This window comes from Mustela erminea, chromosome 19 (assembly GCF_009829155.1).
Source record: "Mustela erminea isolate mMusErm1 chromosome 19, mMusErm1.Pri, whole genome shotgun sequence".
In the NCBI taxonomy this organism is placed as follows: Eukaryota; Metazoa; Chordata; class Mammalia; order Carnivora; family Mustelidae; genus Mustela; species Mustela erminea.
In genome coordinates, this window is record NC_045632.1 from 13,315,712 (window position 1) to 13,337,331 (window position 21,620).

Below are 21,620 nucleotides of genomic sequence, written 5' to 3' on the forward strand. Positions count from 1 at the left end.
GTAGAGGCCTGAGAAGCTCCGATTAACCCCATACTGCAAGTCATGGAATTACCAAAGGAGTAGATCCCAGAAGTCCACAAATTGTCAACAGTGAAGAAGGAAAGACAGAAACGGGGTGTGGCCACTGGCAATCAAACCAGACTCTGGCTGAACAAACAAAGGTACCCAGTATGATCTGAACACAGAGCTGATATCACACCTTTCCCAGCTGCCATTCACGAGAAACAGGGCCCTGTGCCTGTGAGCCCACCTGGTCATGCTGGAGCATGTCCATGCTATGACACACAAAGGACTCTTCCCTGTAAGCCTTCCTGAGCAACTACAGGGTACTAGGAGGATTAAAAATACTGTAGGAAAGGGAGTCTGGGTGGCTCTGTTGGCCATCTGACCCTTGATCACAGCTTAGGTCTTGATTGCAGGGTTATGATGTCAAGCTCTGTGTTGGACTCTGTGCTGGGCTCTGTGCTGGGTGTGAAGCCTACTTAGGAAAAGAAGAAAAAGAAAAGGAAAGGGAAGAAAAAAAAAGGAAAGAAAGGGAAAGGAAAAGGAAAGGAAAGGAAGGAATGGAAAGAAAAGAAATACTGGAGGAAAACAGGCTAAGTGGATGGCCAGCACTGTCCCAGAGCTACTCAGGATACAAAGGACCCAGAGAAGTACCCTATGTGACCGATGTCAGCAGAATGGTATTAGTGGAGATACCATCCTTCACCCCACCAAAAATGAATTCAAGAGCTGCCCATGAATGACATTAGCTTCAGAGGGATCAAAAATCCAGTTAAAACCAATTACTACACAGTGGGGGATAAAGGAGAGCACAAGCATGCAGAAAGGACAGCTGGAGACTTTATTAGCAGAGATGTGGGGACGGGTCAGAAGGGCTGGTTTTGTCTGTATCAGTTACACCAGGCAGGTGCTACTGTGGTCCCTGCTCAGCCGACTCACGCCACCTTCCGCATAGGGGACACTGGCATTCTATGCCACTGAGTTGACCAACATGCATCACTGTCATGGACCCAGTGGCTATAAATCTCCTGCATCCGGCTCCCCCTGCTCCAGAGCTGCTGCTGTGCACCTCCAGGACAAGGACCGTGACTGCGCCCCCCCAAAGCTGCATGTGTCCTGGGCCCCAGATCTTCACTCCAGACCCTGACCCCCAGTTGCATCGGGTCCACTGACGACTCAAGGGAGTGGAAATACCCTCTAGATAGGCTAGCCTGATGCCAGGACCTCACAGCCACTGGGTCTCCATGCACACACAGACACCCAACTTCATGGCTGCAACTCACAAAGCAAATGAAGACGACTGAGTTGTAATCAGTGTTCCAGGGCCCAAAACTGCTGTCACTCTGAAAAAGCCCGCACACCAGACCCTCTTCTGTGGCTGCTCCATGAGTGCCAGCCCATCAGATGCCAGGGCCGCTGCCACCACCCCAGGGTACCTAAGACTCGGACTCGGCACTGGCCTCAACTCTGCCACGATACTCTCCTGGAAAAAAGCCACCAGGCTTTCCTCAGAAGTCTCCTCTGCTACTTTGGACACTGCAGCCTTGGCCATAAGGCTCTCTCTTCCCGAGGCCTTGCCGGTGCTGATGGGGGCCAGAGAGTTTGTCGTTGGGCCCTCCCCAGGTCCAGAATGGCCATAACCCATGAGGCTGACACCCTTGCACCCACCTGTCAGTGAAGGACCCTCCTGACCAAAAGTACCACAAACTCTGGAAGGAGCGACCACATCATCAAATGTGCAAACATGAACGCAAGGATGTAAGAAACAAAAAATCAAGGAAACAACACCATCAAAGGAATACAGTAATTCATCAGAAAACAGAGTCAAGGAAATGGAGACATGAGACCTATCAGACAAAATTCAAAATAATTGTTTTAACAAAGTTTAGTGAGGCACAAGAAAACACAGGTTGGGGCGCCTAGGTGGTTAAGTAGGTTAAGCCTCTGGTTTCAGCTCAGGTAATGATCTCAGGGTCCTGGGATTGAGCCCCACATCAGGCTCTCTGCTCAGCAGGGAGCCTGCTTCCCCCTCTCTCTCTGCCTGCTGCTCTGCCTGCTTGTGATCTCTCTCTCTGTCAAATAAGTAAATAAAATCTTAAAGAAAAAAAGGAAAAGAAAACAAGGGTAGACGACTCAACAAAAGAAGATACAAAATAAACAAAATAAGCTGTTCAACAAAGATACAGAAATCATAGAAATGGGGGCGCCTGCGTGGCTCAGTGGGTTAAAGCCTCTGCCTTCGGCTCAGGTCATGATCCTGGGATCCTGGGATAGCGCCCTGCATCGGGCTCTCTGTTCAGCAGGAAGCCTGCTTCCTCCTCTCTCTCTCTGCCTGCCTCTCTGCCTACTTGTGATCTGTCAAATAAATAAATAGAATCTTTAAGAAAGAAAGAAAGAAAGAAAGAAAGAGAGAGAGAGAGAGAGAGAGAGAGAGAGAGAAAGAAAGAAAGAAAGAAAGAAAAAGGAAGAAAGAAAGAAAGAAATTGTAGACACGAACAGAGTGGGCTGGCCAAGGATGCAGTGAAAGGTAGTCACTGGTGGTCAGATGCGGCTGAGCGGAGTGAGCAGCAGACTCACCGGAGAGTTGCATGCTGGAGGCATGCCTTCATCCAGGTGCCTGGATGCCCCAGGGGCTGCCCTGCAGAGGTCCCAGACATCAGCAGAGAGGAGCGGCAGGGTGTGCAGTCACGCCACACTCTATACCCGCAATACAGGAGAGTTCCGGGTGTGCCCACTCTCCAAAAGGAGGGTCAGATATAAGCAGTGACACGTGAATCAATTAATAGTTGGCGACAGTCCACCCAATCACTGATGGGGCTCCTAATATGAGACCACAGGCAGCTGGGAAGACATCAAAATACAAGGACATGGAGCACTACTAGAGCATAATACATAACTGTACAACACTGAATCCTCTTAATGCCACCTCTCTCTTAAGAAGTAGGATGGCAGGTAATGAGTGGGACAGAAGACTGTTTCTGTCTTTCTAAACAGACTATCCTTAATGAACTGGTCTTTGTAGCAGAACTGTTTGACTCATTTTTTTTTTTTTAAGATTTTATGTGTTTATTTGAAAGAGAGAGAGCATGAGAGGGGAGAGGTCAGAGGGAGAAGCAGACTCTGCTTCTGCTGAGCAGGGAGCCCAATGGGGGACTCAATTGTGATACCCCAGGATCATGACCTGAGCTGAAGGCAGTTGCTTAACCAACTGAGACACCCAGATGCTCCTCAACTCATTCTTTTTTTTTTTTTTAAAGATTTTATTTATTTATTTGTAAGACAGGGAGAGAGAACAAGCGAGCACAGGCAGACAAAGAGGCAGGCAGAGGCAGAGGGAGAAGCAGGCTCCCCGCCGAGCAAGGAGCCTGATGTGGGACTCGATCCCAGGACCCTGGGATCATGACCTGAGCCGAAGGCAGCTGCTTAACCAACTGAGCCACCCAGGCGTCCCTCAACTCATTCTTTATGTTAGAAAACTTCCCACAGGGCTGCACCAGCATAACCAGCCTGTGCTTTTGAAGTCTCTTCTTACCAGTTACCAGAGTGACTTATGTGACCTTCCACTGTTGGGACTTGATTAGGTGGGTATTAAACTCATCAGGCACGATTCAACCAACCAGAACCAAGATGGTATGTGTATTTGTTTTATGTCTTAGGTGTCTAGCTCTGAGAGATCAACTAGATGGAAATGCTGGAGATCCATTTCATTTGCAGCGAAGATGCTTTGCTTTGCTTCTGTCAAAGGATAAGGACTATGGAAGGCTTAAACCACAAAAGTTTAGTTTCATTGTACTCTTGTATTACCCTTGTTTTCTGAGGATTCAAACTTACACCTATTCCATCAGAAGAAACATTTCAATAAAATGTCCTTTGAATATTAACTACTAAAATCATCTGATGACTTTCTTTTTTTAAAGGTTTTATTTATTTATTTATTTGACAAAGAGAGATCACAAGTAAGCAGAGAGGGTGGGGGAAGCAGGCTCCCCGCTGAGCAGAGAGCCCGATGCAGGGCTTGAACCCAGGACCCTGAGATCATGACCCAAACCGAAGGCAGAGGTTTAACCCACTGAGCCACCCAGGCACCCCCATCTGATGACTTTCTTATCCTCTAACTAAAAGTTATTCATTTGAGATGCTGTTTGATTAGAATCAAGGTCCCTTTTATATTTATGATACAGGTGATGGAAATCATCCCAAAGCAGCTATTTTAGAATACATACAGGGGCAGCTGGGTTAAACATCTGGTTTTCGCTCAGGTCATGATACTAGGGTCCTGGGATCAAGCCCCACATCGGGCACTATGCTCAGCGAAGAGTCTGCTTCTCCCTATCCCTCTGTCCCTCCCCTCTGCTTATGCTCATGCATGCTTTCTCTCAAATAAATAAAATCTTTAAAAAGAGGGAGTGGATACATGTAGAGAAATGACTTTAACTAGTATAATATAAACTACACAGTAAAATGGAAATTTCATATATTTGCAAAAATTCTGTGTTGGTAAAAATTAACTTAACCTCCAGTATTAAATGTTTACATTAAAAGAAGATGGTGACACTGTCCCATTAAAAAAACAGGGGTAAAGAGGAAGAGCCCAAGATGGCAAAGGAGTAGAAGACCTTAGATTTGTCTGGTCCCAGGCATTCAGCTAGACAGCTATTAAATTATTATGAACACCTGTGAACTCAACTGGAGATCTAAGGAAAGAACTGCTGCATGTCCGCAAATAGAAAAGCGACCATTGTCTGTGAGGTAGGAGGTGTGGAGAAGGGAATCCGAGGTAATACATCAGAAGATAAACCATGAAGGTAGGATGAAGGTAGGAAGCGGGCCAAAGGAAAGTGATATATCAGAAGTATACAAAATCAGAACGTTTAGAAGGCTGTTCCAGTGAGGGATGTCCCTGCCTAAAAGGAGCTCAGGTGGCGAGCAAGGTAGAATCCTAGGTGGGACAGTGTAGTCTCAGGATTCCCGGGGGTCACAGAAAGAACTGGGGTGCCTGAGTGCAGCAGAGTTCCCAGGCACTGGAGTGGGGAATCCGGCTGCAATCAGGGAGCCCAAGAGTGGGGTCTCAGCTCAGTGCTTCCATAAACCATGAACTGCCACACAGTAGGGCAACCACTCTCTGAGCAAGGACTCAGGAAGCAGCAGAGCCCTGAAGAGATCCCTCTTCCTCTCACCGAGAGGAACAGCATGCATGCACACCACAGGAGTCTACAGGGTTTGGAGACTCTGAGCAAGGTCACAAGTGCTTAGTCACAGGCTGGGTGAGCACAGAGTGTGGCTAGAGACCAGGGAAACAGGAGTCATTGCCTGCTTTTCCCTGAGGATGCACTGAGGAGTGGGGGGCATGAGGTTTCAGTTCTGGGTCTGGAGATTGGGAAGCCACCATTTTCACTGCCATCCTCTCAAGCTGCAGGGAAAGCCTTCAGGGAACAAAAACCACATAGAGCAATCCAGAGCCCCTGACTTAGCCATGCCTTCTGACAAGGGGGTACAATTCCTCCCAGGGAAGACACCTGAGAATCAGTGCAACAGGCCCCTCCCTCAGATCAGCAAGTTTAATGATCACACAGAACTGCAAAACTCCAGCACTAGGAGAAAACGGTGCATAGAATCCATGATTTTTTCTTATCATTCCTTAGCCTTTAGATTTTTACTTCTCTTTTCTTTTTCCTTCGAAACGATTTATTTTAGCAACTCTTTTTTAAAAGTCTCTTTTTATTTTCATTCTTAGAGTTACATTCTATCCACTCACTGTATTTAATTTTATTTTCGTATATACATTTTATTTTCTTTACAATTTTGCAATGCAGTTTCTTCTAACAAACTTACCAAAATACACACAGAATCTAATGTATTGCTCTCTTCTCTTTACTTGTCTGATTATATTCTTTTTTTAAGTCTTTTTAAATTTTCATCCTGATAGTTACATTTTATTCCTTCAATGTGTTTAATTTTGTTTTTGTATAGTAAGTTTTTCTTTCTTCACAATTTTGAGAGGTAGTTTCTTCTAACAAAAAGACCAAAATACACCCAGGATATAGTGTATGTCATCCTATCTGTTTATATTCTTTCCATCTTTTTTTAAAAAGATTGTTTTTTTGGGCGCCTGGGTGGCTCAGTGGGTTAAGCCGCTGCCTTCGGCTCAGGTCATGATCTCAGGGTCCTGGGATCGAGTCCCGCATCGGGCTCTCTGCTCAGCAGGGAGTCTGCTTCCTCCTCTCTCTCTCTCTGCCTGCCTCTCTGCCTACTTGTGATCTCTCTCTGTCAAATAAATAAATAAAATCTTAAAAAAAAAATTTTTAAAGATTGTTTTTTTAAAGTTTTATTTTACTCTTTCATTGATTTTGATTTTTTTTTAATTTTATTTTTGCACATACATGGTTTTTGTTCCTTACACTTTTGCCATCTAGTTTTCTAACAAACAGACCAAAATACACACAGGATCCAGTGTACCTCTCTGTTTTATTCACCTGTCTGATTATATTCTCTTTTACTTTTTATTTTTTATTTCATTATATTTTATTTTTAAAGATTTTATTTATTTATTTGACAGACAGAGATCACAAGTAGGCAGAGAGGCAGGCAGAGAGAGAGGAAAGGAAGCAGACTCCCTGCTGGGCAGAGAGCCCAATGTGGGGCTTAATCCCAGGACCCTGGGATCATGACCTTAGCCAAAGTTAGAGGCTTTAACCCACTGAGCCACCCAGGTGCCCCTCTCTTTCACTTTTTAAAAATGTTTATATATTTTTTGGTTTCGGGTCTCTTCTGATTTGTTTAGTGTATATTTCTAAGGGGCTGTTGTTGTCATTTCAGTATTCTGTCCTCTTGTTCATCTAGTCTTCTCTGGACAGAATGACAAGACGGAAAAACTCACCTCAAAAAAAAAAAAGAACAAGAGGCAGTACTGACAGCCAGGGACCTAATCAGTATGGATATAAGTAAGATGTGGAACTAGAGTTTAGAATAACAATTCTAAAGATACTAGCTGGGCTTGAAAAAAAGCATAAAAGACACTAAAGAATACTTTCTGGAGAAATAAAAGAACTAAAATCTAGTCAAGTCAAAATCAAAACGGCTATTGAGATTCAATAAAAAATGAAAGTTCTAAGGGTGCCTGGTTAAGTGTCTGCCTTCAGCTTAGGTCACGTTCCCAGGGTCCTGGGATCGAACCCCACATCCGGCTCCTTGCTCAGTGGGAACCTGTTTCCCCCTCCCCCTCTACCTGCTGCTGCTTGTGGTTGTACTTGCTATCTCCCTCTGTCAAATAAATAAAATCTTTAAAAAAAAAAAAAGGAGGTTCTAACTGCTAGAATAAATGAGGCAGAAGAATTAGTGATATAGAAGACAAAATGATGGATAATAAAGAAGCTGAGAAAAAGAAAGATATACAACTACTGGATCTCAAGGGGAGAATTTGAGAGAAAAGTGATACCATAAAGTGAAACAATATTAAAATAATTGGGATCCCAGAAGAGGAAAGAGAGGGGCAGAGCAGAAAGTATATTGGAGCAAATTAGAGTAGAGAACTTCTCTAATCTGGGTCCATCCAGGAAACAGGCATCAAAGTCCAGGAGACACAGAGAATACCCCTCAAAATCAATAAAAATAGGTCAACACTTCAGCATATTAATAGTGAAGATTGCAAACCTCAGAGACAAAGAGAAAATCCTGCAAGCATCTTGGGGACAAGAGGTCCATAATCTTCAAGGATAGAAACATTAGATGGGCAGCAGACCTACGTACAGAGACCTGGCAGGCCAAAAAGGACTGGCATGATATATTTAAGGTGGTAAATGAGAAAAGCAGGCAGCCAAGAATACTTTATCCATCAAGAATGTCATTCAGGGGGCGCCTGGGTGGCTCAGTTGGTTAAGCGACTGCCTTCGGCTCAGGTCATGATCCTGGAGTCCTGGGATCAAGTCCCACATCAGACTCCCTGCAGGGAGTCTGCTTCTCCCGCTGATCTCTCTCCTCTCGTGCTTGCTCTCTCTCTCTCTCAAATAAATAAATAAAATCATTTAAAAAAAAAAAAAAGAATGTCATTCAGAATAGAAGGATAGATAAAGAGCTTCCAGGATGAAGAGAAACTAAAAGAATTTGTGGTCACTAAACCAGCCCTGCAAGAAATATTAAAGGGGATCCTTTAAGTGAAGAAAAAGCCTAAAAGAAACATAGACCAGAAAGGAACAGAGAAAATATGTGGAAACTGTAAATATTCAGGTAATAAAATGGCACTAAACTCTAATGTTTCAATAGGTACTCTGAAGGTAAGTGGCCTAACTGCCCCAATCAAAAGACACAGGATACCAGATCAGATAAAAAAGCAAGACCCACTGATATGCTGTGAGCAAAAGATTCATTCTAGGGACGCATGGGTGGCTCAGTTGGTTGGACGACTGCTTTCAGCTCAGGTCATGATCCCGGAGTCCCGGGATCGAGTCCCACATCGGGCTCCCAACTCCACGGGGAGTCTGCTTCTCTCTCTTTTTTTTTTTTTTTTTTTAAAGATTTTATTTATTTATTTGACAGAGAGAGATCACAAGTAGGCAGAAAGGCAGGCAGAGAGAGAGAGGAGGAAGCAGGCTCCCTGCTGAGCAGAGAGCCCGATGCGGGACTCGATCTCAGGACCTTGAGATCATGACCTGAGCCGAAGGCAGCGGCTTAACCCACTGAGCCACCCAGGCGCCCCATCTCTCTCTGACCTTCTTTCTCCTCACTCATGTTCTCTCTCACTGTCTCTCTCTCAAAAAAAAAAGGAAAAAAAGATTCATTCTAGACACGAAGACACCTCCAGAGTGAAAGTGAGGGGGCAGAAAACCATTTATCATGCTAATGGACATGAAAAGAAAGCTGGGGTAGCAATCCTTATATCAGACAAATCAGATTTTAAACCAAAGTGTAATAAGAGATGAGGAAGGACATTATAATATAATTAAAATGTCTATCCAACAAGGTCCACCAATCGTAAATTTTGTGCCCTTAAGATGGGAACAGACAATTATATAAACTAATTAGTAATAAAATTAAAGAAACATTAATAACAATACAATTATAGTAGTTTAACACCCCACTCACTGCAATGGGCAGATCATCTAAGAAGATCAAGAAGGAAACAGTGGCTTTCAATGATGCACTGGACCAGATGGACCTCAAAGATATATGCAGAACATTCCATCCTAAAGTAATAGAATACACATTCTTCTCGACTGCACATGGAACATTCTCCAGAACAGATCCATTCTGGGTCACAAATCACGTCTCAACTGGTACTTAAAGATTGGGATCATTCCCTGCATATTTTCAGACTACAATGCTTTGAAATTTGAACTCAATCACAAGAAGAAAGTTGGAAAGAACTCAAATACAGTGAGGCTAAAGAGCATCCTACTAAAGAATGAATTAGGTCAACAGGAAATTAAAGAATTTAAGAAATTCATGGAGACAAATGAAAATGAAAACAGGGAGCACCTGGGTGGCTCACTGGTTTAAGCCTCTGCCTTCAGCTCAGGTCATGATCCCAGGGTCCTGGGATTGAGCCCCATATCAGGCTCTCTGCTCAGCAGGGAGCCTGCTTCCCCCCACCTCTCTCTCTCTGCCTGCCTCTCTGCCTACTTGTGACCTCTGTCAAATAAATAAATAAAATCTTTTAAAAAGAAATGAAAATAGAACTGTTCAAAATCTTTGGGATGCAGCAAAGGCAGTCTTAGGAGGGAAGTATAGAGCAATACAAGCCTTTCTCAAGAAAAAAAGGAGAGGTCTCAAATACACAACCTAACCTTACACCTAAAACAGCTGGAGAAAAAGAACAGCAAATAAAGCTTAACCCCAGCAGAAGAGAATTAATAAAAGATCAGAAACCAATGAAATAGAAACCAAAAGAACAGTAGAACAGATCAACAAAAGCAGGAGCTGGTTCCTTAAGCAAATTAGTAAGATTGATAAACCCTGGCCAAACTTACCAAAAAGAAAAGAGAAAGGACCCAAATAAATAAAATCATGAATGAAAGAGGAGAGATTACAACCAACACCGGCAAAATACAATTTCGCAAAGAAATGGATGCATTCCTAGAAATGTATAAACTACCAAAACTGAAACAGGAAGAAACAGAAAAACTGAACAGTCCCATAACCAGCAAAGAAAATTGCAGCAGGAATAAAAAATCTCCCAAGAAACTAAAATCCACGCCTGGACGGCTTCCCAGGGGAATTCTATCAAACATTTCAAGATTTAACACCTATTCTTCTGAAACGGTTTCAAAAAACAGAAATGGAAGGAAAACTTCCCCACATCTGGCTCTCTCCTCAGCAGGGAGCCTGCTTCCTTCCTCTCTCTCTGCTTGCCTCTGCCTACTTGTGATCTCTGTCAAATCAATCAATCAAACAAACAAACAAACAAATAAATAAATAAAATATTTATTTATTTAAAATAAATAAAAAATAAATAAACAATAAAAAACAAAAACAAAACAATGACAACAAAAAACAAGACCCAACTATGTGCTGTGGATATTTGACTCACTTCAGCGTTAAGAACACAAGAAGGCTAAAAGTGAAGGGAGCAAAAAATGTACTTCTTGTAAATGGAATACAAAAAGCAAGCAAAAATAGCAATACTTTTATCAGATAAAATAGACTTAGAGACAAAGTCATAACATAAGGATAAAGGAGCTAATGTATCGAGAGGATGTAACAACTACAAGTGTATATGCACCAAACATCAAACTATGGAGCACCTAAACACAGGAAGCAAATATTATCAATCCGAAGGCAGATAGACAGTAACAATGTAATAGTAACAGAGGGCCTTCAAGGCACCTGGGTGGCTCAGTGGATTAAGCCTCTGTCTTCAGCTCAGGTCATGATCTGACCATCCTAAGATCGAGCCCCGCATCGGGCTAGCTGCTTGACGGGGAGCCTGCTTCCTCCTCTCTCTCTGCCTGCCTCTCTGCCTGCTTGTGATCTCTCTGTCAAATAAATAAATAAAATCTTAAAAAAAATAAATAACAGAGGACCTTCAATATTCCCCTATCAACAATGGGTAGATTATCCAGACAGAAAAGCAAGAATACTTTGTATTTTAACTATACTTTAGATCAAATGGACTAGTAGGTATATAGAGAATATTCAATTCAACTGCAGAATAACACACATTCTCCTCAAGGGAATACAGAACATTTCTTAGGAAAGATCATATGTTATAAATCATGAAACCAGTCATAACAAATTTAAGAGGAATAACATCAGTTATCTTTACTGACCACAGTAGTATAAATTAGGAATAAATAATAGGAGGAAAGCTCAAAATTAAAAAATATGTGGATATTAAACAATGCAATCATGAAAAACAAATGGGCCCAATTAAAAAAAATCTTGAAACAAAGAAAGCAAAAACACAAAATAATAAAGCTTATAGAATACAGCAGAAGCAGTTCTAATAGGGAAATTTAGAGCAATAAAGCCCTACATTAAGGCAAAGGTATCATATAAGCAAATTTATAGCTCAAACAAAACAAAAGAACAATTTAAGGCTGATGTTAGCAGAGGGCTAAGATCACAGAGGGCTGCAAAAAGCTTCAGCTCTAAGGAAAAATAGTATCTAGCCTCCTTTATACTTTTATTCTTTTCTTTATTTAATTTTTTCAATTCTTTACCTTATTAACTTTTTTGCATTTCTATTTTTATACAGATATTTTTTACATTTATTTATTTATTTATTTTACTTTCATTGTATTATTTTTTCTTTCTTATTTGGGAATCTAGATACTTTTAACAACCAGACCAAAACAAACACGGAATCTAGTTTGGTGTTGTTATTGTTTTGTTTTTCCTTTTTCTTTCTTCTTTTCTTTTCTGCACAAAATGACAAGATGGAGAAATTCACCACAAAAGAAAGAACAGGAGATGGAGGTAGTACTCATGGACAGTGATTTAATCAATACAGATACAATTAAGATGTCTGAACTAGAATGTAAAATAATTATAAGGATACCAGCTGGGCTTGAAAATAGCATAGAAGACATTAGAGAATTCCTTATTGCAGAGATTAAAAAAAACTAAAATCTAGTCAGCCCAAAATTAAAAATGCTACAACCAAGATGCAACCCCAAGTGGAGGCCATAAAAATGAGGACTGATGGGCGCCTGGGTGGCTCAGTGGGTTAAGCCGCTGCCTTCGGCTCAGGTCATGATCTCAGGGTCCTGGGATCGAGTCCCACATCGGGCTCTCTGCTCAGCAGGGAACCTGCTTCCTCTCTCTCTCTGCCTGCCTCTCTGCCTACTTGTGATCTCTCTCTGTCAAATAAATAAATAAAATCTTAAAAAAAAATGAGGACTGAAAAATGAGAGGAGTCAATCAGTGATACAGAAGATATAATTATGGAAAAGCATGAAGCTGAAAAGAAGAGGGAAAGAAAGGTAATGGACCACATACTTAGACTTAGGGAACTCAAGAGCAAATTATTAAAAGGTGATGACACTTATAACATTGGAGTCCCAGAAGATGAAGAAAAAGAAAAGGGGGTAGAAAGTTTATTCAAACAAACTATAGCTAGAAACTTCCCTAATCTGAGGAAAGACACAGACATCAAAATCCAACAAGCACAGAGAACTCCCATTAAATTAAAAGCCAGGACACCTTGGTGGCTCAGCTGACTAAGCATCCAACTTTTGATTTCAGCTCAAGTCATGATCTCAGGGTTGTGAGATTTAGACCTGCACTGAGCTCAGTGCTGGGCATGGAGGCTGCTTAAGATTGTCTCTCTCCCTCTCCCCTCCTCCAACCTATTTTTATAAAAAATAAATAAATTCAATAAAAGCTGACCATCATCAAGGCATATTATATGTCAAGTTCAAAAAATACACAGGCAAGGAAAGAATCCTGAAAGCAGCAAGGGAAAAGAAAAGTCATTAACCTTCAAGAAGATAGATCAGGTTTGCAACAGACATGTCTACTGAAATTTGGCAAGCCAGAAAGCCATGGAACTATTCAATGTGCTGAAAGGGAAAAATATTCAGCCAAGAATTCTTTATCCGGCAAGGCTGTCATTCAGAATAGACAAACAAAACAAAAACTAAAGGAGTTCATAACCACTAAACCAGCCCTGCAAGAAATTTTAAAGGGGATTCTTTGAGTGTAGGAAACAAAACCTCCCCCAAAAAACAAACAAAAAACCCCCCAAAAGCAAAAAAGACTAGAAAGGACCAGAGAACATCACCAAAAACACCAACTCTATAGACAATACCATGACACCAAATTCATATCATTCAATAATCACTGTAAATTTTTTAAAAGATTTTATTTATTTATTTGACAGATCACAAGTAGGCAGAAAGGCAGGCAGAGAGAGGGAGAAGCAGGCTCCCCACTGAGCAGAGAGCCCAATATGGGGCTTGATCCCAGGAACCTGGGATCAATTCACTGTAAATTAAAATGGACTAAATGCCCCAATTAAAAGACGTAAGAATGGATTTAAAACAAGATCCATCAGGGTGCCTGAGTGGCTCAGTGGGTTAATCCTCTGCCTTCAGCTCAGGTCATGATCTTGGGGTCCTGGGATTGAGCCCCGCATCGGGCTCTTTGCTCAGAGGGGAGCCTGCTTCCCCCTCTCTCTCTGCCTGCCTCTCTACCTACTGGTGATCTCCCTCTCTCTGTCAAATAAATTAAAAAATAAATAAATAATAAAACAAGATCCATCTATATGCTGCCTAGAAGAGGCTCATTTTAGACTAAAGACACCTGCAGATTGAAAGTGAGGGTAAAGGGGCACCTGGGTGGCTCAGTGGGTTAAATCCTCTGCCTTCAGCTCAGGTCATGGTCACAAACCTTTCCAAAAAATAGAAATGGAAGGAGAGCTCCAAAACTCATTCTACAAAGATAGCATTACCTTCATACCGAAATTGGAAAAAGACCCCACTAAAAAGGAGACTTATAGGCCTATATCATGATGAACAGGAATGCAAACACTCTCAATAAAATCCTAGCAAATCAGAGGCGCCTGGGTGGCTCAGTCAGTTAAGAGTCTGTCTTCAGGTCAGGTCATGATCCTGGGGATCCTGGAATCGAGCCCTGTGTCAGGCTCCCTACTCAGCGGGGAGCTTGCTTCTCCCTCTGCCTCTGCCGATACCCTCACTTATGTTTGTGTTCTCTCTGTCTCTCAAATAAAGATCTTTAAAAAAAAAAAAACTAACAAATCAAATCCAACCTTACATTAAAGAATTATTCACTACAATCAAGTTGGATTTATTCCTGGGCCACTATGAGTGGTTCAAACACTGCAAATCAATGCCATACACCGCATTAGGAAAAGAAACATAAGAGGCATATGGTCGTCTCCATAGATGCAGAAAAAGCATTAGACACAATACAGCATCCTTTCTTGATAAAAATGCTCAACAAAGTAGGGATGGAGGGAACATCAAAAAGGCCATATATGAGAGAAACACAGCTAATATCATCCTCAATGGGGAAAACAGAAAGCTCTACCTCTATAGTCAGGAACAAGATAAGGATGTCCACTTTCACCATTACTATTAAACACAGTATTGGAATTGTTAGCTTTAGCAATCAGAAGACCAAAAAATAAATAAATACACAAATAAAAGGCATCCCAACTGGCAAGGAAGAAGTCAAAACCTCACTATTTGCAGACGACATGATACTCTGTAGAAAATCTGAAAGACTCCACGAAAAAACTGCTAAAACCAATACATGAATTCAGAAAAACTGCAAGATACAAAAGTGATGTGCAGAAATCTATAGCATTTCGATATACTGGTTACTTCACCAGTAAAAAAGCAGCAGAAAAAAAGAAATCAAGGAATTGATCCCATTTGCAACTGTACCCAAAACAGTAAGATATCCAGGAATAAACCTAACTAAAGAGCTAAAAGATCTTACTCTGAAAACTACAAACTATAGGACACTCATGAAAGAAACTGAAGAGGACACAAAGAAATGTCAAACAGTCCAAGCTCATGGATTAGAAGAACAAATATCATTAAAATGTCTCTACTACTCAAAGCAATCTACAAATTCTGTGCAATCCCTATCAAAATAGCATGTTTCACAAAACTAGAACAAATAATCCTAAAATTTATACGGAAACACAAAATTCACTAAATAGCCAAAGCAATTCTGAAAAGAAACAAAACTGGAGGCATCACAATTCCAGATTTCAAGCTATATTACAAAGCTATAGTCATCAAGACAACATGGCACTGGCACAAAACAGACACATAGATCAATATAGAACCCAGAAATGGACCAACAACTCTATGGTCAACTAATCTCCCAAAAGAAAGAAAGAATATCCAATAGAAAAAAGTCAGTCCCTTCAACAAATCCTGTTGGGAAAACTGGACAGCCACCTGCAGGAGAATGACACTGGACCATTTTCTTACACCATACACAAAAAAAAACAAATTAAAAATGGATGAAAGGGGGCGCCTGGGTGGCTCAGTGGGTTAAAGCCTCTGCTTTCGGCTCGGGTCATGATCCCAGGGTCCTGGGATCGAGCCCCGCATCGGGCTCTCTGCTCAGCAGGGAGCCTGCTTCCTCCTCTCTCTGCCTGCCTCTCTGCTTACCTGTGATTTCTCTCTGTCAAATAAATAAATAAAATCTTTAAAAAGTAAATAAATAAATAAATAAATAAATAAATAAAAATGGATGAAAGACCTAAATATGAGATAGGAAACCATCAGAATCCTGGAGGAGAACACGGGCAGAAACCTCTTTGACTCTGGCTATAGCAACTTCTTATTAAACACGCTGCTGGATGCAAGCCAAAGAAAAGCAAAAATGAACTACTGGGACTTCACCAAGGAAAAAGCTTTTGCATAGTGAAGGAAACAATCAACAAAACTAAAAGGCAGCCTACAGAATGGAAGAAGATATTTGCAAACAACATATCTGGTAAAGGCTTAGTATCTAAAACCTATAAAGAACTTACCAAACTCAACATCTCAAAAACAAATAACCCAGTTAAGAACCAGGCAGAAGGGGGCGCCTGGGTGGCTCAGTGGGTTAAAGCCTCTGCCTTCGGCTCAGGTCATGATCCCAGGGTCCTGGGATCGAGTTCCTGCACTGGGTTCCTTGCTCAGTGGGGAGCCTGCTTCTCCCACTGCCTCCTGTTCCCCCTGCTTGTGCTCATTCTCTCTGACAAATGGATAAATAAAATCTTTTTTTTTTAAAGATTTTATTTATTTATTTGACAGAGAGAGATCACAAGTAGGCAGAGAGAGAGAGAGGAGGAAGCAGGCTCCCCGCTGAGCAGAGAGCCCGATGCGGGACTCGATCCCAGGACCCTGAGATCATGACCAGAGCCGAAGGCAGCGGCTTAACCCACTGAGCCACCCAGGCGCCCGGATAAATAAAATCTTAAAAAAAAAAAAAAAAACCTTAAAAAAAAAAAAAAGAAGACATACAGATGGCTAAGAGACACATGAAAATAAGCTTAACATCAAACATTAACAGGGAAATACAAATCAAAACCATTATGATACCACTTCACACCTGAAAGAATGGTTAAAATTAACAACACAGGAGGGGCGCCTGGGTGGCTCAGTCAGTTGAGCATATGCCTTCAGCTCAGATCATGATTTTAGGGTCCTAGCATGTAGCCCCACATCAGGCTCCCTGCTCAGTGGGCTCCCTCTCCTCCCCGCTCCTGCTCTCTCGCTATCTTTGTCTCTCTCTCAAATAAATAAAATCCTTTTATTTTTAAGTGTCTAGGGGCGCCTGGGTGGTTCAATCAGTATCTGTGTTCAGCTCAGGTCATGACCTTGGGGTTCTGGGATTGAGCTCCGTGTCGTGCTTTCTGCTCAGATAGGAGTCTGCTTCTCCCTCTCACTCTCTCTCTCTGTGCTCTCTCTCAAATAAATAAATAAAATCTTTCCAAAATATTTTTTTTTAAAGATTTTATTTATTTATTTGACAGAGAGATCACAAGTAGGCAGAGAAGCAGGCAGAGAGAGAGAGAGGAGGAAGCAGGCTCCCTGCTGAGCAGAGAGCCCGATGCGGGACTCGATCCCAGGACCCCGAGATCATGACCTGAGCCGAAGGCAGCAGCTTAACCCACTGAGCCACCCAGGCGCCCTTTCCAAAATATTAAAAAAAAAATACAGGAAACAACAGCTGTTGGCGAGGATGTGGAAAAAGGGGAACACTCATGGACTGTTGGTGGGAATGCAAAACGGTGCAGCCACTCTGAAGAACACTATGGAGGTTCCTCAAAAAGCTAAAAATAGAGCTACCCTACAGGCCAGCAATTGTACTACTAGCTATTTACCCAAAGGATATAAAAATACAGGTAAGAAGTGGTATATGCACCCCGATGTTTAAAGCGGCATCAGCAATAACCAAGTAAGAGAGCCCAAATGTCCACTGACTAATGAACGGATAAAGAAGATGTGGTGTGTGTGTGTGTGTGTATGTGTGTGTATACACACATATATACAATGGAATATTAGCCGTCACAAAGAATGAAATCTTCCCATCTGCAACTATGTGGATGGAACTAGAGTATATTATGCTAAGTGAAGTAAGTCAAACAAAGATAGACAAATACCATACGATCTCACTCACTTATATGTGGAATTTAGGAAAGAAAAGAGATGAACATATAGGAGTGGGGGGAGAGAAAAAAGGAGAAAGGGAAACAAGCCATAAGTGCCTCTTAACGATACAGAACAAACTGAAGGTTGATGGCGGGAGGTAGGTGGGCAACAGGCTAGATGGGTGATGGCTATTAAAGAGGACACTTGTGATTCGGCGGCGGCTCCTGAGCAGACCGGTCTTCTCTCGCTCGTGCACCTCCCTCCGCTTCCTCTGCAACCATGTCTGACAAACCCGATACGGATGAGATTGAGAAATTCGGTAAATTGAAATTGAAGAAGACAGAAACACAAGAGAAAAATCCACTGCCTTCAAAGAAACAAATGAACAGGAGAAGCAAGCGGGCGAATCATAGTGAGGCAGGCGCCGCTGATATGCACTGTACATTCCTCAAGCATTGCCTTCTTTACTTCTTTTTAGCTGTTTAACTTTTAAGATGCAAAGAGGCTGGATCAAGTTTAAATGACTGTGGTCCCCTTGTTCTTATCAAAGAATCTGAACTACTGACTGGGAAGCCAAACCTCCTATACATCGGCAGGGGAAGGAAAATAACTTGTATGCTGGCAAAGGAAGAAGCTGGGTGGGCACAACTAGTAGAAAAAGCTGGTCCAAGGTGTCTTGTGGGCGGTAAACTGCAGTTTAGTCAGAGTGCCATTTTTTTCTTTGAATGATTTTAAGTATTGGAGTGCACAATTTTTTAATATGCAAATAAAAAGTTTAAATGTAAAAAAAAAATTTAAAAAAAGGACACTTGTTGGGACGCCTTGGTGGTTCAGTGGGTTAAGCCGTTGCCTTTGGCTCAGGTCATGATCCGGGGCTCATGGGATCGAGCCCCGCATTGGGCTCCTTGCTTGGCAGGGAATCTGCTTCTCTCGCTACCTCTGCCTGCCTCTCTCCCTGCTTGTGTGTACTCACTTGCGCTCGCTCTCTCTCTCTCTCTCTGGCAAATAAATGAAATCTTAAAAAAAAAAAAAAAAAGAGGACACTTGTTGTGATGAGCACTGGGTATTGTATGCAAGTGATGAATCACGCAATTCTACTCCAGAAACCATTACTACACTGTATGTTAACTAACAAAATTTAAATTTAAAAAAAAGGGGGGGGCGCCTGGGTGGCTCAGTGGGTTAAGCCGCTGCCTTCAGCTCGGGTCATGATCTCAGGGTCCTGGGATCGAGTTCCGCATCGGGCTCTCTGCTCAGCAGGGAACCTGCTTCCTCCTCTCTCTCTCTCTCTCTGCCTGCCTCTCTGCCTACTTGTGATCTCTCTCTGTCAAATAAATAAATAAAATCTTTAAAAAAAAAAAAAAAGGCTACCATATGGTCTACCATTGCCATTTCCAGGTATTTACCCATGAAAACAAAATCAGTATCTCCACAAAATATCTCCACACAGAGATATCCACTGAGGTATTATTCACAATAGCAAATATATGGAAACATCAGTAAGTGTGACTGAGTGTTTAATGTGACGAAGAACATTTAGTAGACACACACATGAAGGAATATCCAGCCACAAAAAAGAAAGCAAAACTGCCACTTGCATAACATGGTTGAACCTAGAAAAGACTATGCTACATCAAACCGCACAGAAAAGACAGCTAGTGTACGGTACCACATATAGGGAAACTCTGGAACAAACAAACAAAAACCCCAGAAACAGACTAGAATGCCAGAAGCTAAGGACTGGGGCACAGGGGAAGATGGTCAGGGATACACACTTTCACTTACAAGAGGAGTAAATTCTGAGGGTTTAATGTTGAGTACAGTTGTTAATACTGTACTGTACACTTGAAATTTGGTAAGAGAACAGATATTAAGCTTTCTCAAACCAACAAGAAAAAGGTAATCTTAACAAATGATACGTGAATTGATTACCATCATTTAGGTAATAATTTCATATTGTATATCGAGTCATCATGTAATATACTTGCAATAATGTAATTCTATTTGTCAATCGTATTTCATCAAAGTTGAAGGAAGTGGGGGCAGGTGGAAGAAGAAATGTAAATACTACCCAAAGAACCATACAGGACAGTCTTGAGAAGTAGTCCATGGTATACCTACACAGTGGCCATGCCAATGCCTCCAGTTTGAGGCACAGGCAGAAATGAGGAAATGTCACCCCAAGGAAGGGTTCAAAACCCAGGCCACAGAAATGGCACTGATCTGAATACAGAGACCCAGCCAGGGAGAGGGAAAGCAAGGTGCATTCCATTAGCTTCACTCATGACCACTGGCCTCCAATCTTAGCCGATCAGGGCTCAGCACAGCGGGTACTGGGGCTGCAGGCAGACAGAAGGGCACACCAACAACTCAGGGCCAGCAACAAAATCAACTGTCCAGAAAGCTGGGGAAGCATGCAGTGAACACAGTCCACACCAGAGAAGGACAAACCCTCCCCTGGAGAATGGAAAAGGGGAGTCCTCAGGATACAGAGTCCAGGGCAGGTCAAGGGGACGCTGAGGGCCTTACCCAGTGACGATACAAGTGCAAAGTTCTCCAGCATCACACGGTGGTACAGCCGTCTCTGAGTCTCATCAAGAAGCCTCCACTCCTTCCAGGAGAAGTACACGGCCACGTCCTCAAAGGTCACACCACACTACCATGAAAGGAATACATGGAACCCTGAGCATTCTCTCTCTCTGAGAACCCACCAGCCAACCCACACACCCACCCCAGTCTCTCCTGCCAGCCCAGCTCCCCTCCTCAGATAATACCAGGTCCTGGTGCCTCTAATGCTGCTCTCCTCTCACCTTCCCACCAATCACTGTTCAGTGCTCAGCAATAACACGCAGGGGTCACATGGAAGCAATATGGCCTGCAAGTCCCAAACCCCTGCCAGGATATTCCCATGGAGTCTCCCAGGTCATGCCCTCAAGACAGCCAATTATAGGCCCTGCTCTGCCGGGAAGTCTTCAATACCAGGCCCAAACCTGAGGCCCTTAGCTCACACTTCCTCTCTATGTGTACATAATTTTGTAGACTGAACCTCTCTCATGACTTAGGACCCCACAGATGAACACCCACACCTTTCTGCTCCACAACAAAGGATCCTCCCTTGACTCACACTTGTACTTGACACAAACAAGTGTTTGTTTGTTTAACAAACACAAACAGGTTCCACTACCACCCCAGTACTCCCATGGATCCCAACTGAGGGAAAGCCTCAAATGCTGCTGAGAAGCCTCCTCACCTACCTCTAATTCTCCCTGCAATACGACACTCACAACCACTGTCAACTTAGGATATTCATAGACCCTCTTCTATTTCTGTGCCACCCATACTCTCCCTCAACAATCAGAACCCTCCACTCCAAACTGAACCTCTGTGAAAACCCCAGCACTAAAGGTCTCCCTGCCAGGCACAGCGAACCACAAATGACAACATTTGTCCAGACCTTAACAACCAGCAAGACTTTGAAACACCCCAGGCACTGTAAAAACTCATCATAAAATTCTGTGAAGCCATACATCATCGAATAAAGAGCAGGCCCAACTTCACTCTCGGCAAAATTACTCTTGCGTGTTCTAGCTATCACTTGTCCCATCATCCCAAGCAAGGCTTGTCCATGTATCTGCCAGATCACTGCCTGCCTCCTTTACCTGTGTTCACAATGCCCAGCAACCCCGACCACATGCTGAGCAGGAAAACCACTCTTCAGCACACGTTACTAGGTCCCTCTGACCTAAGAGGAGCATTGCCATGACACTCTGCATTCCCTTCCTAAATGTGATCCAAGTCTCCACCCTGGTCCACACAGCAGCCATCACTTTTCAAACTCTCCATCATGAATCTTTCCCCCAGTTTCCCAAAATTTCCTCTCCAGCTGCCCATGTGATGCCATTAATCACACTTCTCTGAAACATCAGAGATTGTAAACAATGTCAAAACAGGGGCGCCTGGGTGGCTCAGTGGGTTAAGCCGCTGCCTTCGGCTCAGGTCATGATCTCAGGGTGCTGGGATCGAGTCCCGCATCGGGCTCTCTGCTCAGCGGGGAGCCTGCTT

At 42.6% G+C, this 21,620-nt stretch overlaps 1 protein-coding gene, 1 long non-coding RNA gene and 1 pseudogene across 6 annotated transcripts in view; 2 read left to right on the forward strand and 1 right to left on the reverse strand.

The window, feature by feature from the left end:
- Positions 1-21,620, reverse strand: part of LOC116579356 (zinc finger protein 671-like) — a 55,863-nt gene that overhangs the window by 4,188 nt on the left and 30,055 nt on the right. For 2 of the 5 annotated variants that reach the window (XM_032324619.1, XM_032324618.1), the window contains exon 2: positions 20,088-20,214. The exons of 1 other annotated variant lie outside the window; for it this stretch is intronic. In XM_032324619.1, the coding sequence (XP_032180510.1) occupies positions 20,088-20,214 (127 nt within the window). Of the gene's footprint in view, positions 1-2,580; positions 2,845-20,087; positions 20,215-21,620 lie in introns of those variants that run through there. 2 more of the 5 variants (XM_032324620.1, XM_032324621.1) reach the window with 2 other exon arrangements.
- Positions 5,253-20,318, forward strand: LOC116579439. Its single transcript, XR_004281254.1, has 3 exons — positions 5,253-5,341; positions 13,493-13,501; positions 20,308-20,318. It is a non-coding gene; the product is annotated as an uncharacterized LOC116579439 (long non-coding RNA).
- LOC116579430 lies at positions 17,774-18,210 on the forward strand (annotated as a pseudogene).